This window comes from Cimex lectularius, unplaced genomic scaffold (genome assembly GCF_000648675.2).
Source record: "Cimex lectularius strain Harlan isolate CLEC.00 unplaced genomic scaffold, Clec_2.1 scaffold201, whole genome shotgun sequence".
NCBI lineage: Eukaryota > Metazoa > Arthropoda > Insecta > Hemiptera > Cimicidae > Cimex > Cimex lectularius.
This window is the reverse complement of record NW_019392805.1, coordinates 359,900-378,894: the sequence shown is the minus strand read 5'-3', so window position 1 is coordinate 378,894 and position 18,995 is coordinate 359,900. Positions and strand designations below refer to the sequence as shown.

At 33.2% G+C, this 18,995-nt stretch overlaps 1 protein-coding gene across 1 annotated transcript in view; it reads left to right on the top strand.

Annotated features, from left to right (window-relative positions):
- The window catches only part of LOC106673164 (cytoplasmic dynein 2 heavy chain 1), a 61,694-nt gene that overhangs the window by 25,146 nt on the left and 17,553 nt on the right, over positions 1–18,995 (top strand). The window contains exons 36-59 of the mRNA XM_024228138.1: positions 1,983–2,048; positions 2,403–2,480; positions 7,407–7,606; positions 7,666–7,773; positions 7,855–8,011; positions 8,150–8,357; positions 8,677–8,789; positions 9,035–9,213; positions 10,957–11,186; positions 11,240–11,486; positions 11,547–11,683; positions 11,750–11,858; positions 11,917–12,033; positions 12,851–12,977; positions 13,058–13,171; positions 13,250–13,476; positions 13,538–13,651; positions 14,411–14,519; positions 14,634–14,799; positions 14,858–15,044; positions 15,143–15,357; positions 16,630–16,863; positions 16,934–17,143; positions 17,204–17,417. Coding sequence (XP_024083906.1) covers positions 1,983–2,048; positions 2,403–2,480; positions 7,407–7,606; positions 7,666–7,773; positions 7,855–8,011; positions 8,150–8,357; positions 8,677–8,789; positions 9,035–9,213; positions 10,957–11,186; positions 11,240–11,486; positions 11,547–11,683; positions 11,750–11,858; positions 11,917–12,033; positions 12,851–12,977; positions 13,058–13,171; positions 13,250–13,476; positions 13,538–13,651; positions 14,411–14,519; positions 14,634–14,799; positions 14,858–15,044; positions 15,143–15,357; positions 16,630–16,863; positions 16,934–17,143; positions 17,204–17,417 — 3,866 coding nt within the window. The remainder of the gene's footprint in view (positions 1–1,982; positions 2,049–2,402; positions 2,481–7,406; positions 7,607–7,665; positions 7,774–7,854; positions 8,012–8,149; positions 8,358–8,676; positions 8,790–9,034; positions 9,214–10,956; positions 11,187–11,239; positions 11,487–11,546; positions 11,684–11,749; positions 11,859–11,916; positions 12,034–12,850; positions 12,978–13,057; positions 13,172–13,249; positions 13,477–13,537; positions 13,652–14,410; positions 14,520–14,633; positions 14,800–14,857; positions 15,045–15,142; positions 15,358–16,629; positions 16,864–16,933; positions 17,144–17,203; positions 17,418–18,995) is intronic.

Here is an 18,995-nt window from a genome sequence, read left to right as displayed (position 1 = left end):
AAAAATAAATACAAAAATTGATACGGTGATGATTAAGTCCATCAAACTTGACATTTTGTTTGGGTTTAAATTAATTTCTGAACCTGAAGTCCTTGAAGTCCCTTTTAAGATGTTTAGGATTTTTAAGCAGTACATATTTCATCCTCTTTTTTATTTTTTTTGTTGTCGAATTTTCCAGGTACCAGTTCTGGTTTTGTTGTCAATTCGAATACACTGATACACTAACTGACATATTTTTGGTTTCTACGAGCCCAATTATGCTTGAATGTATTTTTTTTCCATTAGATTTTGGCATTTTCAATTGATATAGCGGGTTAATCGAGTTTTGATGTAACACCCTTTATTTTGTAGAAAATCTTGCAATAATATTCCGCTCCTTTTAACTATAGGCTGAGGAAGAAGACGCAAATCTGTGAAGGTTTTTTTAAGGATTTGTGTGCACTTGGACCTTTAAAAAAAATTTTTTTTGACTGTTTTTTATTTTTAACTGTGTTTGGAGCTGAGATTGCTACAAACTTAGACAAGCAGTTTACTTTCTATTTTATTGCCATACAATTGCAAATTAAAATGGTTAAATCTTAAAAATCCCATAATATAGTAAAATATCTGCTAAAAATATATAAAATGAAGATAATATTAATAAATAAAAAATTACCCAACAATATGTAACATTAAATTGTTTCAAGTTCCTTCAAAATGTCATAAAATATTTGGCTTTTAAAAAATATGTAAACACATAAAAATGTGCACTCTAGACTCACAACAAAAGCCAATTTTACAGCAGAGCAGTTTTAAGTTTTAAACTTGAACACATACTAGTTTATGCCAAAAATGTTCATCTGCTGTACAACTCATGACCATCCAGATTGCATCTATTTGAATGCGGGACTTTTCTGTATTTGTACCACTGACTTATCTGTTTTTCACCTATTGTCAAAAATAGATTGGTTTAAAGTAATATTTATGTTTGTTAGGATTTATTAAGTTTTAATTATGTGATATTTTACAAGAGAAACTAATTATTATTAAACTATTTTGCAATATTGGGTAAGAAAATGCTAGAGCAGTAATCCTATTCTTAGTTAAGGTAATTCACACTTTTTATAATAATAATTAAGTTTATAATAATCTTAATCGACTTAAGATACATGCATTTGAGCAGTAAATGTGCGAATGTATTTCAACATACTTTATATTAAATAAAATTTAATGTTTTTTTAAATTGAAACAACAGTGGTAATTTTTTTAATGTAAACAGTTTTTTTATAATAAATTTGAATTCTCTAGTTTTTCCGAGTGTCCATAAAATTTGTCTTACTTTATTTTTGTAAGAGTGTGCAGTTCAATTTTCAGAGCTGTTGAAACCGTGTGGTTCTCAAGTTTATTATTTTGTGAAATCAAGTAATTTCAATTTAAAAAAAAAATTATGTAAATAAGAAAGGGTGTAAAGAGGAAAACCTATTTCAATATTACAGCTGTGATTTCACTAACTTTCAAAAACCATGAAATCGCCTAATGTTTTCATATCTAAATTTATTGCATTATTTGTTGTTTGTTTAATATTTGTTTGACTTGTGTTTATTATTTGTATGCTACAAATTTTATTTGGCTGTTTGGCAAGTTTGCAGGGATTTTCAAACCACCATTCAAGGCATTTCCAGTTTCTAAGTGAGTATATAACAATTCAAAATATCCGAATCGGACTAAATAACACAGTTTGAAGATGAGATAAATGTAAAAATAAATAATAGACAAACTAGTGCTGAACTGTAATTAAACCTCTTCTTATTTTCATCCTATTAAAAGAAAAAATGCTAAATTTCAATATATTTAGAAATAACAAATCGGCAAATATAATTTAAATTCTTTGTAACAACGTGGACTTCTAAAAATTTACACAACAGTTCCATTTTGCCCACTAATTAATGAAACATTCATCAATTTGTACTTCATTAATATTTATTGAAAAGTTTTATTTCTAGGGTGCGTCGGACAACAACTATTTGTTGGTGAAAGTTGGTTCAATTTTTTTAAAGAATCAAAACAAGGTATGTTACACAACATAAAACAATAATACATATTAAAGTACACTTAAAACCTCGTTTCAATATGCATTAGCACATTAATTTGTAGTAAAAGAAAAATATTCCTTTGTTCAAGTTTTTGATGAATTAAGGGCATACTCAGGGGATCCTCCAAAAGCTTGAAAAACTTTCTTTTTCTTCAAATTAATATGCTAATACACAAGTATATTGAAGCAACCAAGTGTTTTTCTTTTCTTTAAAATTGGCCTTAATCCCTGATTTGTTTTTTAATACAAAATTATTCATTAATAGATAAATTCACATTATGTTCTATTTCTAGGGAGTGAGAAATGCTTTGTATACATTTTTATTTTACAGATCATCCAATTGAAGATTCAGTAGAGTCCTCTGAATCACCGGATGAAATATCTGCTTGTGCCTTGCACATTCGAAAAGGTAGGTAATATATTTACCCTTTTTTATATACAGGGTGAGTCATTTTTTTGACGCGTTTAAATCTGACTCAAGACCAATTTCTTTTGATTTTAATATTAAAAAAAGGAAGTGAGTCAATTTTCGGTGCACCATAGGAAAATCAACGTTGGTGCGTTTAAATCTGACTCAAGGCCAATTTCTTTTGATTTTAACATTAAAAAAAGGAAGTGAGTCAATTTTCGGTGCACCATAGGAAAATCAACGTTGGTGCGTCTAATTATGACTCGGCACATTTTATTTTGTTAGTCTTGTACCAAAAAATAGGCGAGTCACTTTTCGACGCACCATTTGTTACAAATTAGTTTTAGTAGGTTGGAAGGAAAATAAACAAAACCAATATTATTAAAACATTATTCAAACACAATGTAAAAATTTAAAAAAAATCTTCACAAATTAATTAAAATTAAATAAATATAACAATCTCCTTTTTTCTGGTAAAGTAAAAAAAAAAATTAAATAAATGTAACCATCTCTTTTGTTAGCAAATCAAAAATGTTCGAAATCATAATAATTGTTCGAACAGACCTCTCTTTGCTGCAACACAGTAGCCTAGTCTATCTAAAAATACTCTTAAACCTTAATCAGATTAATTTGTGAAGATTTTTTTTTAAATTTTTACATTGTGTTTGAATAATGTTTTAATAACATTGGTTTTGTTTATTTTCCTTCCAACCTACTAAAACTAATTTGTAACGAATGGTGCGTCGAAAAGTGACGCCTATTTTTTGGTACGAGACTAACAAAATAAAATGTGCCGAGTCATAATTAGACGCACCAACCTTGATTTTCCTATGGTACACCGAAAATTGACTCACTTTCTTTTATTAACATATTAATCAAAGGAAATAAGCCTCATATCAACCCTCGGGGTGTTGGTGTTTTTGAAAAAAAGCCCATTTGTAAGTATGTTGGGTTGGAATTCAGGGTCGCTGGATTTGAACTCTGGACCTTTACCTTACAGTGATGAGCGCCATGTCAATGCCTAAACCATATATTAGCTATATTTTATATAAGTGTTTTGTAATAATTTAATAGTAAACTAAAATTTAAAATTAAAACTATTTGATTTGTAATTTATAAGTATTTGAACCAATAACTTAATCTAATCTTTATGTATAACATTTTTATATATTATGTATGCAAATTATGCCAAGAGTTGTATGATTCATTAAAATATGAATAACATTTTTAGTTCATGAGATTTCCTCCTGTGATTTGACTGTTACCATTTTGGTCTGCTTACAGACGTGTTTTGGCATTTCGCAGTCTTCATTGTGTCTGTGTGATTCGGTTAAGTCAAGTCTCTTTTATTATATTTATATATTCTGGAAAAGTGGCACACTTTGAAATTTTGATATTTGCCTTTTCAGTAATATTAATACCTATACTATTTTATAATTCAGTTATATGTTAAAACATTTGGTTAGTGTGAAAATAGAAATACCTTTNGAGGGTATTTAAACTACGAGGTTATATGAACCCTTGGGGTGTTGGTGCTTTTGAAAAAAAAAAGCCCATGTATATTCAGGGTTGCTGGAATCAAACCTGAGACCTTTACCTTACAGTGATGAGTGCCGTGTCAACTCCTAAATAGTTGCGACCACCAAAACCCCTCTTCCTTTATGACAGGAATTGCTTTACTTTTAGGACTGCGGTGGCCGAGTGGTTAGGGTGTCCGACTCGTATTTGCCATGCTAGCGGTCTTGGGTTCAAATCCCAACATAACCCATGATTTTTGATTGATTATAGTATGAAAAATGTATTGTAAAGTGGTTTGATTTTTCATCAGCGACACCCAACCGGGTCCTGGTTTGTCTTTTTAATTGAAAATAATGTTAAAAAAATTGTGTAAAGTGGTTTGAGCCTTCGTCCAGTATACCCAACGGGTTAGTTAGACATTTCAGCTCTCCTTTATGAATGACTTTATTTTTTACTTTTTAAAAATGTGGTTCCTCTTGCTTTTTTCTTTTTTTTTACTGTGGCGAATACCAGGAACTGGGGAAGTTCCCCCTGAGCACTGCAACTCTATAGCTTATTGTACTTCTTTCTAGCTCCATTTTTGGGTGCATTGCAATGTTGCAATGAGCCCATAGGTGTGTCGGTTCTTCCATCAAATAAACTCATTTTCGAAGGGAGTCGAGAACAAAATCAGGATCGTTGAGATCTGATCCCACTTCAGACTTTCTATTGATGAGTGCTGTGTCAATTTTTCATTGTGACCACCAGTCTCCTTTGTTGTAAGCAAAAAAGCCCAGAGGTGACTGGGAATCATACCCACGACCATACAGCGTGTGACTCCTTAACCACTCAGTTACCACGGTCCCCATCCTTTTGTTCTTATTATACACTCTAATCTTCTCAGCATGCTCATAATTAACTAATTCTTTTATGCAATGTCCGGTCTTGTCCCAAAAGTCCTCAGCATGGTTCAAATTATGTGCAGGCCATCGTTGAGTGCAAATATTGACCTCACAAAGGTACTGCATAACACTGGTGGCGACTTGCTGTCTTGCGCTGTAATAAACATGAATTGCTCTCCAATTGCAGGATTAAATGACATGACATATTCTTCAAGAATGTGTATCACGTAAATTTTTTTATGACGGCCTAATAAAAAAAAAAGTATTATGCTGTTTTTGCCTCCAAATAAAGTCCACACTATAACTGAACCATCTCCGAATGACCTTCTGGCAATGTGGTATTGGCTGTAGCACTCTACATCTACTTGAACTAAAGACCATCTGGTGAATGGAGAGAAAACTGATTCGCTAGAAAACATTACATACATTCATCCATTCAGTTTCTGTCCAATGTTAATGTTCCCTTGGAAACTCTAACCGGTACCAATGATGAACTCTATAAACTAATAGAAATGATAAATGATGGAGTGAGTGTGGTGTTCAATACTTTTTAAAAGGACAGTTCCTACTCACAGTAAGTTATTATTTAAAATGGTTTTTTGGCATTTACTTTGTAAGAGAGTTGAGCAGTTCTTAACATTTAATTTAGCAAGAACGAATTTAGGGGTTAGGTTTAATTTCAAACATTGGGAATTGAACCAGATTGATTTGTTACTGCTTTGACTAGCAAATTACTGTGAGTAGGAACTATCCTTTTAAAAAGTAATGATGAACTCTGGTAACCACTGGACTATTGCTGGCCTTCTGGGATGTAGACTCATTTCTACAAGTCTTACTGTTTCAATGCTAATGGACACATTCCATATGGTTGGAAGCCTTTGAGATGTTTCCAAAGCCATGGAAAAGTGATTTCTCAGTGTCCAATCTGATAAATCGGTCGTCGGCTGGTTCCCTGACTCTTGGGCATACTTGGAGTCTCCCTGCACCACTGAACGCACGACGGACTGGCGTTTCAAGCAATCCTAAAATTTGTGCTGTATAACACCAATTTCTTCCATTCTTAACTTGCACAATGGCATGGGAAATTTGCTCGCTGATCATGGGTATTTTTATAATCGTTTTCTTTCATGCCACCAACACAATAGTGAAAAAAGGCATTTTTAAATAATTAAATGCCTTTGTGATGATGTACATTGAGAGGACTTTAAATCAAATTAAGAATAAAGCGGTTTTTTCTCTTAATCGATAACAAAAACAAATACTTTCCATCTAATTATAGTTATTAAATTATTTTAAAAAAGTAAAAAAATGACTGAAACATTGCTAAATTAAAAAAAGAAATCATAAATTCAAAGTGAGCCACTTTTTTTTTCTGTAGCAGTGTATTACCATTTACATTTTCACATGGGAAAAAAAATGAAACAAAAATTTTACTCAAATGAAACCACTGTAGGCAGTTAAATACAAAATCCATCTAGACAGACAGACCAGATCAGTGATCTGATGATGTATGTACACTTTACTTCCATTGCGTCATCATTAACGCAATGAAAAACATGTGCAAAATATTATTCAGAATATGGTGGCTATCTTTTAATGTTTATCTGACATTTATTTCTTCTTTATTTTCATCTCAGACACTCAGAAATATTAGTTGAACAATTTTGGTTAACTGAAGAAAATTAAGATAATGTAATTAATTGTTTGGCATAACAGCTTCAAATAACATGCTAGCTTTTTTTGCATTGTAATAGTTTGTAGATAATTAGGCTGAATAGCGTTTTTATATTTCACTTTTGATTAATCCCTCTTTAACCGCGTGGGTTACGTTTTCCCGCATAACAAATTTGTAAAAATGACTCAATATATAAATAACATGTATAATTATTGTGTGTATATGTACACATACATAGTTGTCCGTGTTTTAATTCATGTGTAATAAGACATAAGTATTCCAAACTAATTGTTCAAAAATTCAAAACAACACTTTATTGTTATTGCATACACAAAACTTTTTATTTTTAAGTTTTATTTTATTTTTATTTCTCTCTCTCTCTCTCTCTCTCTCTCTCTCTCTCTCTCTCTCTCTCTCTCTCTCTCTCTCTCTCTCTTCTTTTTTCCTTACACACTCCTCCATTCTCTCTCACCCCCTCTCTCTATTTTCTCTATCTCTCTCCCCTCCCCAAAAATAATGCATTATTTGTCTCCTTTAAAATTCTGGCTTCTTGATTTTTTCCAAATTTAGAATACTGGAATGTTCAGAGTGCCGAAATTTGGATTAAAGAGAAAGAGCACTGCACTTTTATTAAGCTAAAAGCCAAAATGTACCTGCATGATTTACTTATTCACTTGCGTGTCTTTAGTTCAACAATTATAAAAAGGCTTACACTTTTGAACCTTTTGTCTGCTTGGTTTTGCTATATTCATGCCTCACAATAATATATTCTAAAGCTAATTTGGGTTTCATACCTTAAACAAAATTGGTGTCATGTTTTTGTAGAAAATCATTTTAAATTTTCTTATATAGAAATCGAACAAGAATTGACAGTGCAGGCAGTCCGACTAAACACTTTGTGCAAGCTCACGTTTACAGACAGTGCTAGGTTTGATCAACTCGTGAAAGACGTCTTCCCCAACGTACAATTCACAACAACCGGGTATGAGGAGATCAGGAAAATGATTTTGGAGGTGTATGCCGATATGAAATTAAAGTACAATGAACGTCAGGTTGGTTCCAGTGATTTTTGTTTTCTTTGATGAATTTTAACTAATAAAATTGTATATAGGCTAGGAAGTGCATTGAACTGTTTGAACAACTTCAGCAAAGAATGGGAGTGGTTTTAGTAGGTCCGTCTGGTTCAGGAAAGTCAACCATTATAAATATTGTTAAAGCAGTGAGTAAATACCTTTATATTTTTTTATTTTACATTTTACCAAAGTAGCATCTTTTTTTAATATGCTTACATTAATTTCAGACTTTGTCTAAACTCAGTGTTGTCATCCGGCATGATGTTATTAGCCCCAAATCTATGTCCCGGCATGAATTGCTGGGCCAGATCGATCCAGACACACGTCAGTGGAGTGACGGTGTATTGACATCAATAGCTCAACAAGTGTACAATGAACCACAAGGTTTACTTAAATTTTGTTCGATTATAGTGGATATTTTTGACTTTTCTTTTAGCATTTTCCCATTATAAGACATTCTTTTATAATTAAATAAGCTGTTTAATTTCTGTCTGTTTGAAATGTATTTTATTTCTACACTAGATATTAACTGTTGGATTCATTGTGATGGCGATGTCGATCCGGAGTGGATTGAGTCGCTGAATTCGGTTCTTGATGACAATCATCTCTTGACACTTCCTTCCGGTTGGAGAATACAATTTGGCGATAATGTTCATTTCATTTTTGAAACCCACGATCTCAGTTATGCATCACCTGCTACCATCTCCAGAATGGGTATTATTTTGTTAAGGTAACTTTCCTTTTGACAAGTGGGTTAGTTATTTGTAATGTTTTCTCATATATTGTTTGAGTATCGGAAATGAAGTCAATCAAGAAAAACTCAAAAATTGTAATCAAGCTTTTGGCCCACTTGGGTTCTTCTCTGAGGTCCACACGGATACTAAAAAAAAATTCTTTTGATGCTATTTGTTCTAATTTAAGTTATAGATTGTAGTCGTGATGAAGGCATTAAATAGGCTGAAAGTTTGACAATTTTTGCGTTTGTCTTTATTGGCTTCTTCCCTAATACACTCAAGGCCAATAAAATCATCATAATGATTTCTTCTCAGCGGAAAAGACCTAACGTCAGAGACATTGATCGATTCCTGGCTGGAAAAACTCAATGAGGACGTCAACGAAGATAATTTGATCAGGCAATATATGGAAGAATATTTTTATAAAGGTTAAGAATTCAACATTTGATTATTTCTTATTGCTTTGTCAGGTATATTTTTATGGAGCTCAAACAATCAGTTTTTAATTTTAAAATTGACCACATGAATGAAGACATTTTCCAGACCGTAAGGTGTCTCTGGTTAAGTGCCATAAAAACATACCCGGCCTTCAATAATGCAAGATCAACTTTTAAAGAAAAACTCAAAAATTCTTACAATTGTTTGATAATTTTTTGTTTGTTTGATTTTTCAGTTGTTAAATGGTTGTCAGAAAAAGGTGAATTCATAAATGATGTCTCACTCAATTCTACGATTCTCAATTGTCTTAAAACCATACAAAATATAAAGACAAAAACTGAATTTTGTTCGTGTTTGTTGAACGCATTTTTTGGAAATTTAACACAAGGGATAAAGGAAAAGTTTGTAAAAATGGTTTGTTATTTCTAAGAAATATGTAGTATTTAAAGTGCTTGAAACAAATGTACACTGGTATATCGAATATAAACGAGTCCTCTGTTTCTGACAGTGAAATTTTGAAGTGAAGACTGTTTTTAGATTATCGCTTGATAGCCAGTGATTGTGTGGTTTTTGACCTGTTCAGCGGTATTCCTCACGTCAGAGCAATAGATGCAACTCTATTATTATTAAATTTCTCCCTTATTTATGCCCAAAAATCAGTGGAAATTGTTCAAAGATTGATTCCTCAGTTCGAAGTACGGACACAGTGTAAGCGTATAGGGCTCGACTGTTTGCCTGGCATAAGAAGTTGAAGGAAGGATGTAAACAGATGGAAAATGAGGAACATAATCACTCGGATTACATAACAGACTCCATATTTTGTGACCTTGGAAGTGATTGACATCTGACTAACTGAAATGGAATAACAGATTGTAATTTTAAAGTATATGCTGGAAGGGTCCCTTGCCTTTTTACATCAGAACAGAAGTCAAGACATGTTGTAAGCATGCACTGATGCCCTGTGTGCTTATTGTCAAATCATAAGACTTGACATGCACATTCAGTGTATGCACTTAACTATTTAAAAAATAAAGCAGACAGTATTCATAAATATTTATTGTTACACTGGCCCATCTTAATATTGTAATAAACAAACAAAAAGACAAACAACAAGGCACGTCAGCTGCAACTCTACTGGGGGATGAGCTTATTTACAAGAGGACTTACCCCAAAGCTGCTTCCAGCTTCCAAAGCCTTCACATTCTTTCAGAATCCTCTTCCTGCAGCTTCCTGGATCCTTGATAGTCTACTCTTTTCATCTTGTCACAATGACCGAGTCCTCAACTGGGTGTGGCTGTTTGAGTGAATACTTGGTTTGACTGGGTGCTCTCACTGCATCCCCAACTCTGGCTGACTGAGTCCGCCCTCCTGTATGCTGCATCAAAGACACCCGACAATCGACTCATTCTGCATCGGGCTGGCTTTTGGTTCTATTTAACTCGTCTCGGCCCTGAACAGTCAACGTCATGTCTCAGCCGCTGCCTTTGACTGACCCTGTGAGCCCCTGACAGACTTACTTTGCTTTTCAAGTCTTTTATACTGGTAAAACCAGGGTAAGTGTGGAAAGGAAAACCAAAATTTTTTAGTCAACTTCCTTCTTGACCTGAGAGACTGTGCAATAATTTATAATACTCAAGAGTTTCCATTACACAGCTCCCTGGCCTCATGTCGATAAACTTCTGGAGTAGAGTATACACTCCCACACAGCTGGCGTGAACCCCAATTTTATGTTGTCCACAGCTTAATGAACTGTGTCTGCGACAACCTTTCTGCACTAAATAACTCCTTGACTTTGGCTATTTAGTGTGGCTATTTGTCTGTCACGTTTTTATGATTTTAAGGTTTATGGGAAATGTCTCTTTGCTCCCTAATCGGTGGGTGACCCGTCAAATTGTTATTTAACAATGTATGTTTGAAATTCCTAACTTATGCTAAGGTGTGGGCTGGCTTACAACACTTTGATCATCCTCTCCGTTGGGATCTAAAACCTTCGAATCCACTGGAAAATCTACTTCTATAACAACTGTTATCCTGAAAAATACTGTATACTTGGTTATTTTATAACACTAAATAATTTTTAAAAAATCTTGTTTATATTTGATTTATTTTTGTACATAAATTCTAGATATTATTGAGAATATATATCATTTTTTTTAGCTGATGGATTTAACTAATGAATATATATCGGACGGCAGTTCTGATTTTTATCTTTATTACGATGGAAACAGTGACACTATAAAAGAATATAAAACTTATGTTGAATATTCAAGGACACCGTTGAACGTAGTGTTTCCTCCGATGATGCAGTATGCAAGAGATGTGATACTCAACTGGCTGAATACGAATCAGTCGTTTATTTTAATAGGACCTGTAGGAAGTGGCAAAAGGCAAGGTATAATCGTCAAGTAATTAGGAAGTAGTAATTTTTGGTCGTTTTCAGCACACTCTTGGATCACTGTTTTGCCGAAATACATAACACAGAAGTTATAACTATCGAGTGCAGTGCCTACATCTCGCCACACCATATCCTACAGAAATTGAACGAAATTTGTTTAATTGTCTCAAACAGCTCTCGAAGAATTTACAGGCCAAAGAGCGCTGACAAAATTATAATTCACTTTTCAGATATAAACGTCGTTCAGTCTGACAAATATGGGACCAAAGTTTTGACGGAATTTTTAAGACAGGTTAATATTTTTATTAATCCAATAAATATTTGTTAAAAATATTGTAATGTTCATTGGTAGATATCAGATCACCATGGGTTTTACGATAGCTCGAATGAGTGGATTGGAATGGAAAATATTATCTTTGTCTATTCCGTCACTTCTCTCGGTGACTTGTCAACTAGATTTACATCTGGCAATCATATTTTTAACTTGAGGTAAATACTTTTATTTAATTCAACTCGTAAATCGTTTATGTATCTATTTATTATTTATTTTTTCAGGCATCCAACAAGCAATGAACTACAGGGAATTTATACTGCTTCAATGAAAAAAGTCCTCAGTGCTGCGAATGTTCCAGTAGTAACAGCAATTTTAGAAGTCTATGAATCGGTAAATATATGACTATACTTCTCATAACTTATGTTACGGCTTATGTTTTTTTTTTAAGATCTGCAAAGAATTCAACAACTCTCCTCATGGGTACAACTTTTGTCAACGGGACGTTGCCAAGTGGTGCACAAACTTGTTACGCTACGATTTGAGTGTTAATAATTACGTTTATGAGGTAATTAAACTTATTAATCTTGTATTTAACATTTCTTTACTAGTTATGTTAAAACTCAAATTGTGTAACTGAAGACGTCCTCGAGCTTACTGTGGAAGAAAACTATCAAATTAGCGGATTTCTGGAAAAATTAAATACAAGTGCACCCCGTTTCAAGACACTTAAATAATTTTGGAAAAGTCAGCTCAATTTATGGGTTTTTTCTCAAAAGAATAATAACTTACAATGAAAAATGGATTATTGGAAAAAATACCAAAAGTAAAGCAATTCCTGTCGTAAAGAAGGACTTAATATCCAACTTATTGGGTTACCAGACAGCTCAAACCCTTTACAAAACTTTTTTTAAACATTATTTTCAATTAAAAAGCTATTGGTGTTGCCGGGATTCGGACCTAGGACCACTAGCATGAAATACAAGTCAGAAGCCCTAGCTTCTTGGCCACCGTGGTGCCAAAAGTAAAGAATTTCCTGTCATAAAGAAGTGCTTGATGTCCAACCTGTTCGGTGTTGTGGACAAGAATCCAAACCACTTTAAAATATATTTTTCATATTTTAATTCATTAAAAACCATGAGTTCTGTGGAGATCGAATCCAGAACCGGTATCGCGCCAAATAAGACACAACTTAAGAATGCAAATTTCCAAGCATTAATCTATTTATTTGTTACTTAGGCTAAGACCTACTTAGATGAACTTAAATATCTTAGATCTACTTGCAAGCACAGCTAAATTGCATCAACTTCTACTTTTATAACATCCATATTTATAGAATTTACAAAACATCTTTTTACATGGAAAGTATGTATTTATATTTTCAGGCAATTGCTTATGAGGCCGTACGTTTGTTCAGGGATAAGTTATTTGAAGAAGATCAAAAAACATTTGACGAAATATTGAAGAATGTATTAACGCTTAAATTTGAAATGAATCTATCCCACTTGGATGGTTAGTGTTTCATTTGAATGTATTTAATTTTTTTTGTCAATCTAATATTTGAATTTTGTGTTGTCTGACGACAATTTCAGATATATACTTTATAAGTTACAAACATGATAGTCATGTAGCTGATACTTCTTCATTACTTCGCGTACAATCAAAGGAGTGGAAAAATATGGTTAAACAAGCAAGCCTTCAATTGGGTAAGAATTTTTTTATTGTGCTAATTTTCCAGGTATAAATGAAAAGAAATTATGACAATTAATCCGTTTATACTTAAGGTGGAGACAATTTCAGTACTTTGTTGACTCCTGATTTATTGAGGCTGACTGCTAAAACTGAATGTGCCCTCACTGAAAAAAACGGCCATATATTACTAGCCGCTAAATCAGGAGCTGGCCGGAAAACAGCAATACAAATTATAGCACAAAGGTTAAATTGCACGATATACTTTCTCAAGTTGGGTGAAAATTATAGTGTTACCAATTTTCAAAACGATATGAAGTCTGTAAGTTTTTTTTTTTAAATAATAATAAAACTACTGTTTTACTTATTAAAATTGTTTTTAGGTACTGCAAGCTGGCGGTATTAATGATGAACAAGTTCTTCTTTTAATTGAAGATTATCAAATTTTAGATCAAACCTACTTGAATATGCTGAATAGTCTTGTCTCATCAGGAGAGGTATGTTATGCAACTTGACACATATTTGCTACTCATAAATACTGTGGAACTTCCCATAAGCAGAGTCTACTTTGGAATGGGATTATTTTCTCTTATTAACACTTATGCAGGAGCCTCTGAAAAGCTATCGACCCTCTGGGGCAGCAAATTTTCTTTTAATTTTTTTGATAAATTAATATAAATAAAGTAAATGTTATAAATAAATAATATAAATATTTTGATAAATAATAAAGTTATAAAAGACAATAAATATATTTTTTTAAATACTCTTTTCTCCAAATTTGAGATCCTCCACCCCAAACAACAAGTTATGCTGCCCTGCTCTCCGCCTTTCCAATTTTTGTGAAAACCCATTTTGTTTTTTGTTTATTAAATGGTTATTATTGTATTATTATTTTACTTTTATAGTTTTCTTTTATGAATCTGTCAAATTAGATTTAATTGTTTTGCCTTTATTTGATGGATAAAGTTGAAATTATAGAATTCCTGAAACATTACTGTTGCAAGTTCACTTAAGAGTCATCTTCGTGGAAGTTGGAGTTGTTTTTCCATCTACTTCTGCTTATAAGAAACTTTTTCAATGAAAAATCTATAAATATAGTGTTCATGACTATTTGTTGTAATGACCAGTTATTAGAAGTGTCTGTTTGGGAAAGTAAAATGAACTATACATAGTTATTTGGAACATTTTATGTACTTGATATTGTTAACAATAAAATAATCAAACATTCATAAATCATTATAAAAAATTCTTTGCAGATTCTCGGGTTGTATCAACCAGAAGAAATAGAAAATGTCACAGCCCCTTTAAAATCTATAATTATGGAGGATAATTATGAACAATCGGTTGTTCAGTATTTCAGAGAACGTAAGTGCAAAAATTGTCTGAGTTTTAATTTATTTGTTCAATTAATTTCCAACTCCGATCGTATCAAAGATTTAAAAATAAGCCAACTTTGAACTTAATTTAAAAAGTTTTCAGGTATTTCTCGAAATGTTCATGTTGTATTGTGTTTCGATTATGATGATGTTGGCTTCAACGAATGGTTAAAAAACAATCCAGCTTTGTTGAAAAATTGTTATCAAATTTGGATAGAGCATTTTTCATTAGAAACTATGCGTGCTATTCCAGATGAACTGTTGAACAGGTAATCTTATCTGTGTAATACTCTTAATAATATTAATTGTTATTACTGTGATGCCTAGAGGTAGAAGACCGTCTGACAAAGATACGGCGCAAAATGATCTTATCGAAACAATAATGAAGTTGCACATATCTGCTAGGAAAGTTGTTAAGGCGACTCCTTTGTCATATTTTAACTTGATTAAATTGTACATGGCATTAAAATTGGAAAAGAACTCAAATCTGTCAGAAAGGCAGAATAGGCTGCAGGTAATATAAATTTGGAACACCTAATCAAACGTAAAATCTTTCCTGATACAATTTCTTCTCTAATTAAACAAACATAATTGAATTTCATTTCATTTTAGGCTGGAATTTCTAAAATAGTTGAAGCTCAAGAAATAGTCAAGAAGCTTAAGACTGAGGCAAATGAACAGAAAGTTCTCCTTGATGAAAAGCAAGCAAAAGGTAAACAGGTTCTAGACCAAATAAGTGAAACAATGGCTAATGCAAGTTTACAAAGAAATGACATCGAGCAATTGAGGATTAAAACAGAAGAGGAAAATAAAAAATTGCAAATTAGGTAAGGAAAAAATGTATAATCAAGTTGACAATATTTTATAAAATATAAATATTTTTTTATAATCATATAAAATAATTGTTGTTTGATATCTTGTTCTTAAAGATCAAATTTACCACATAAAGATTCAATTATTCTAATGTGATAGCATGGTGTCCATACCATTAGCCCTTGGGTTAGGTTAGCTGGGTTAGGTTGTGTTAGGGTTTGGGTTTGGAATGGTTAGGTTAAACATGATTCAATGTTTTTTCATGCAATTGTGAATTACTTTTTTCTTGTAATGTATGTAATTCTACTTTAACGAGACCGCAGTGACTGTGGGGTTAAGGCATTTGATTTGCTAAAGTTTTGAGTTCAAATCCTGCCTCTGTTAAGCTTAGGGCTTTTTACCAGATCCAAAGCCTGGAGCTTATTTAAGGGCACCAGACATGTTCCACTGTTTTTTCTTCTTTTTGGCATACCTTCGCAGACTTGTTTCTGCAGCTCTGAGTCTACATTCCTGTTAAGTAAATTCTGTTGTCACAATATGATCAGTGAATTGGCAACACTGCACGCCTTTGTTCATTTTTAAGTTAGTCATTCTTTTGTCTATTGGATGTGTTCCTGGTGTGTGTCACCTGTTGTATAACTGTGTCTTTGTAATAAAAAACGTTTAAAACTAAATAAAAATCTTATCAATTCCTCTGGAGTCTGTAGTGTCCAGGCAGCAGTCCTACTATGCCTCTGTCCTGGGAAACATTCCCATTTAACCGTTGAAACGGTGATTTATTCAAAACTTAACTTTGAATGTTAAGTATAGTAAAATAAAGTAACTCCTGTCATACAATATTGCTTAATGCCCAACCATGTTAGGTGTTGTGGACAGGGGGTCAAACCACTTTATAATATTTTTTTCATATTCTCAATTAAAAAGTCATAGGCTATGCCAGGATTTGAACGCAGGACTGCTAGCATGGCAGTACAAGATGGACACCCTAACCACTCGGCCACTGTGGTCCTAAAAGTAAAGCAATTCCTGTCATAAAGAAGGGTTTAACGACTAACCCATTGGGAGCCGCGGCCAAAGACTGAAACCACTTTACAATACTTTTTTTTTTCATTATTTTCATTTAAAAAGTCATGGGATTGCTAGAAATCAAACCCAGGACTGCTGGCGTGGCAAATATGAGTCGGACACCCTAACCCCTTAGCCACTACGGTCCCCTAAATGTCATATGTATTCTGTATAAAAAATACATTTACAAAATAAATTCTGAACTTAAATTTTGATTTCAGAAAAACAGAAATAGATAAAGAGCTAGCATCCATTGAACCACTTATAAAAGAGGCTCAAGCAGCTGTAGGAAACATAAAAGCTGAATCTTTATCAGAAATACGTTCATTGCGTGCCCCTCCAGTCATCATCAGAGATATTTTGGAAGGCGTTCTCCGTTTAATGGGGATACAGGATACTTCATGGAACAGCATGAAAACGTTTTTGGCAAAGCGGGGTGTCAAAGAAGAAATCAGGTATAAATTCAGACGTGAATCTGTTTCTCATTTCATGCGAACATTAATTCTCACTCGACCGTGTTTCAAGGTCTTTCAATGCAAGTGAAATAACGTTTGAAAATAGAAATGCAGTGGAGGAACTTTTGAAAAGTAATGCGTCCTCGTTTGAAAGTCGTAATGCTAAAAGGGCTTCAGTCGCAGCAGCTCCTTTAGCTTCTTGGGTGAAAGCAAATGTAGAATATTCTAAGGTTCTGCAGAAGATAAGACCCCTGGAAAAAGAACAAGCAAAGCTTCAGAGGTAAAAATAAAATAAATTTAAAACTGTTTTTTCGTGGTGTTTTTTTACCCGAGTTTGCAGAAATCTTGAAGCTGCAGAATTACAAATTGAAGAACTAGGTACAGGACTGAATAGCGTCGATGCAGTTGTTGCTAAGTTAAAAGATCAACTTAGTTCATCAACAAAGGAAGCAGCTGAAATAGAAGTTCATCTCAAAAACGCCCACTCTACTATTGTAGCTGCTGAAGGACTTGTTACTAAATTAGACGAAGAATTCAAAATTTGGATAAAACAAGTATAATAGATATTCAATATTTTTATCTGATTTTTGTATTGCTGTTTTACTGTGTTTTATATTACTGATTACTAATTTATATAAGCCCAAATCTGCACATGCGTGAACATAGTTGAACCTATCACTTCTGCAGTCCACCAGCGATTCCAGCCTTTGCAGTTTACAATAAATTGCAGGTAGGCCTTGAGAATCACCCCCAGGTGTTGACAGTGCGAGGACATGCTTCAATCTTAAACAACCAGCCACAAAGGTTAGCCTCTAGGGGCTATCAACAGCTATGTAATTTCAGCCGTCAACACAATCAGTTCTTGAATCCAAACCCATTCACACTTAAATACATTTTTTCTTATTTAGATACCAATCAGGGTGATGGTGGGTACCACTTGGTATTCCTTCATCAATCAACCTTTACACATATTTATAAATAATTGAGGGTTGATGGGGTACTCAATATTCTGCCACTGACCCTCTTACAGTACACATTCATGCTAATAAATACTCACACTACTCAACATGCTAGAGACACAAAACTTGTTCCCTAGAAAATCTTACAAGAAAGTTTAAAAGGGGTTATACTGGCAAAAAATCATCATAAGATCGGATAACCAAGCAGCTATTAAAGCATTAGGGTGTAAAAAATCACCTCAAAACTAGTCAGTGATGTGTGGTGATCAGTGACGGTTAATCGATATTTATTTAGAAATCGTGAGATGCAGTCTGTGCGATGTAGGTTTCAGAAAAACATTTTCTTTATCGTGCCAACGTTTCGATCTTTATTGAGATCATCTTCAGGGCCTGGGATTTACAAACATTGTTTACATATAACAATTACATTTTGGATGTGGAAAAGTGAATTTATACAATGCAAAATATATTTTTTATATTCAATCAAAGTATTTCTACTAACTCAAAGTATTTGTCTTCTGTGTAATTGTGCCATCTTGCGTGTCGTGTCGAGAGTGCCAGTGAGATTTTGCTATTTTGTGTTTATGTATGTTGGATTTTGAAGGGATGGGGAAGGAAGTCGGAATAGAAAAGACATTTTTGTATAAGGTGTCGGCTTCTTTGAGGTGAAAAGAGCCGACGAAGGGAAAAAATGTGTTGGTAATGGTTCGGTCAGATTATCCTTTCAGGATTATACAGAAAGGGATAAAATAGGAAAAGGAAAGCTAAATTGTTGGGAAATTAGACTATGTGAAAAATATTTGATGTGTGGAATGTAATGTGATGATATAGGTATGTTATCTGTATTGAATTTGATTAATGATATTGGCGTAGCTGCGACTGAGTTTACATATATCTGTTCTGTAATTGATGCTGTGTTTATCTCAGTTGATATAAACCATTTCTAAGAAATTACGTCTATGTTTGTTTTGTTCTGTATGTAATACTTTTGGATTTTTGAAGTCAAAATTGTGTTGGTGTTCAAGATGGTGGGTAGCGAGTGCTGGAGGATTTTGCTTGGTTTTTTGCAATCATAGATATGTTGCTTTACTCTCTTATACAGATATTGGGATATAAGACCGATGTAAGTTGCCGGACAGTTTACACAGTTGATCTTGTAGATTACATCAGATT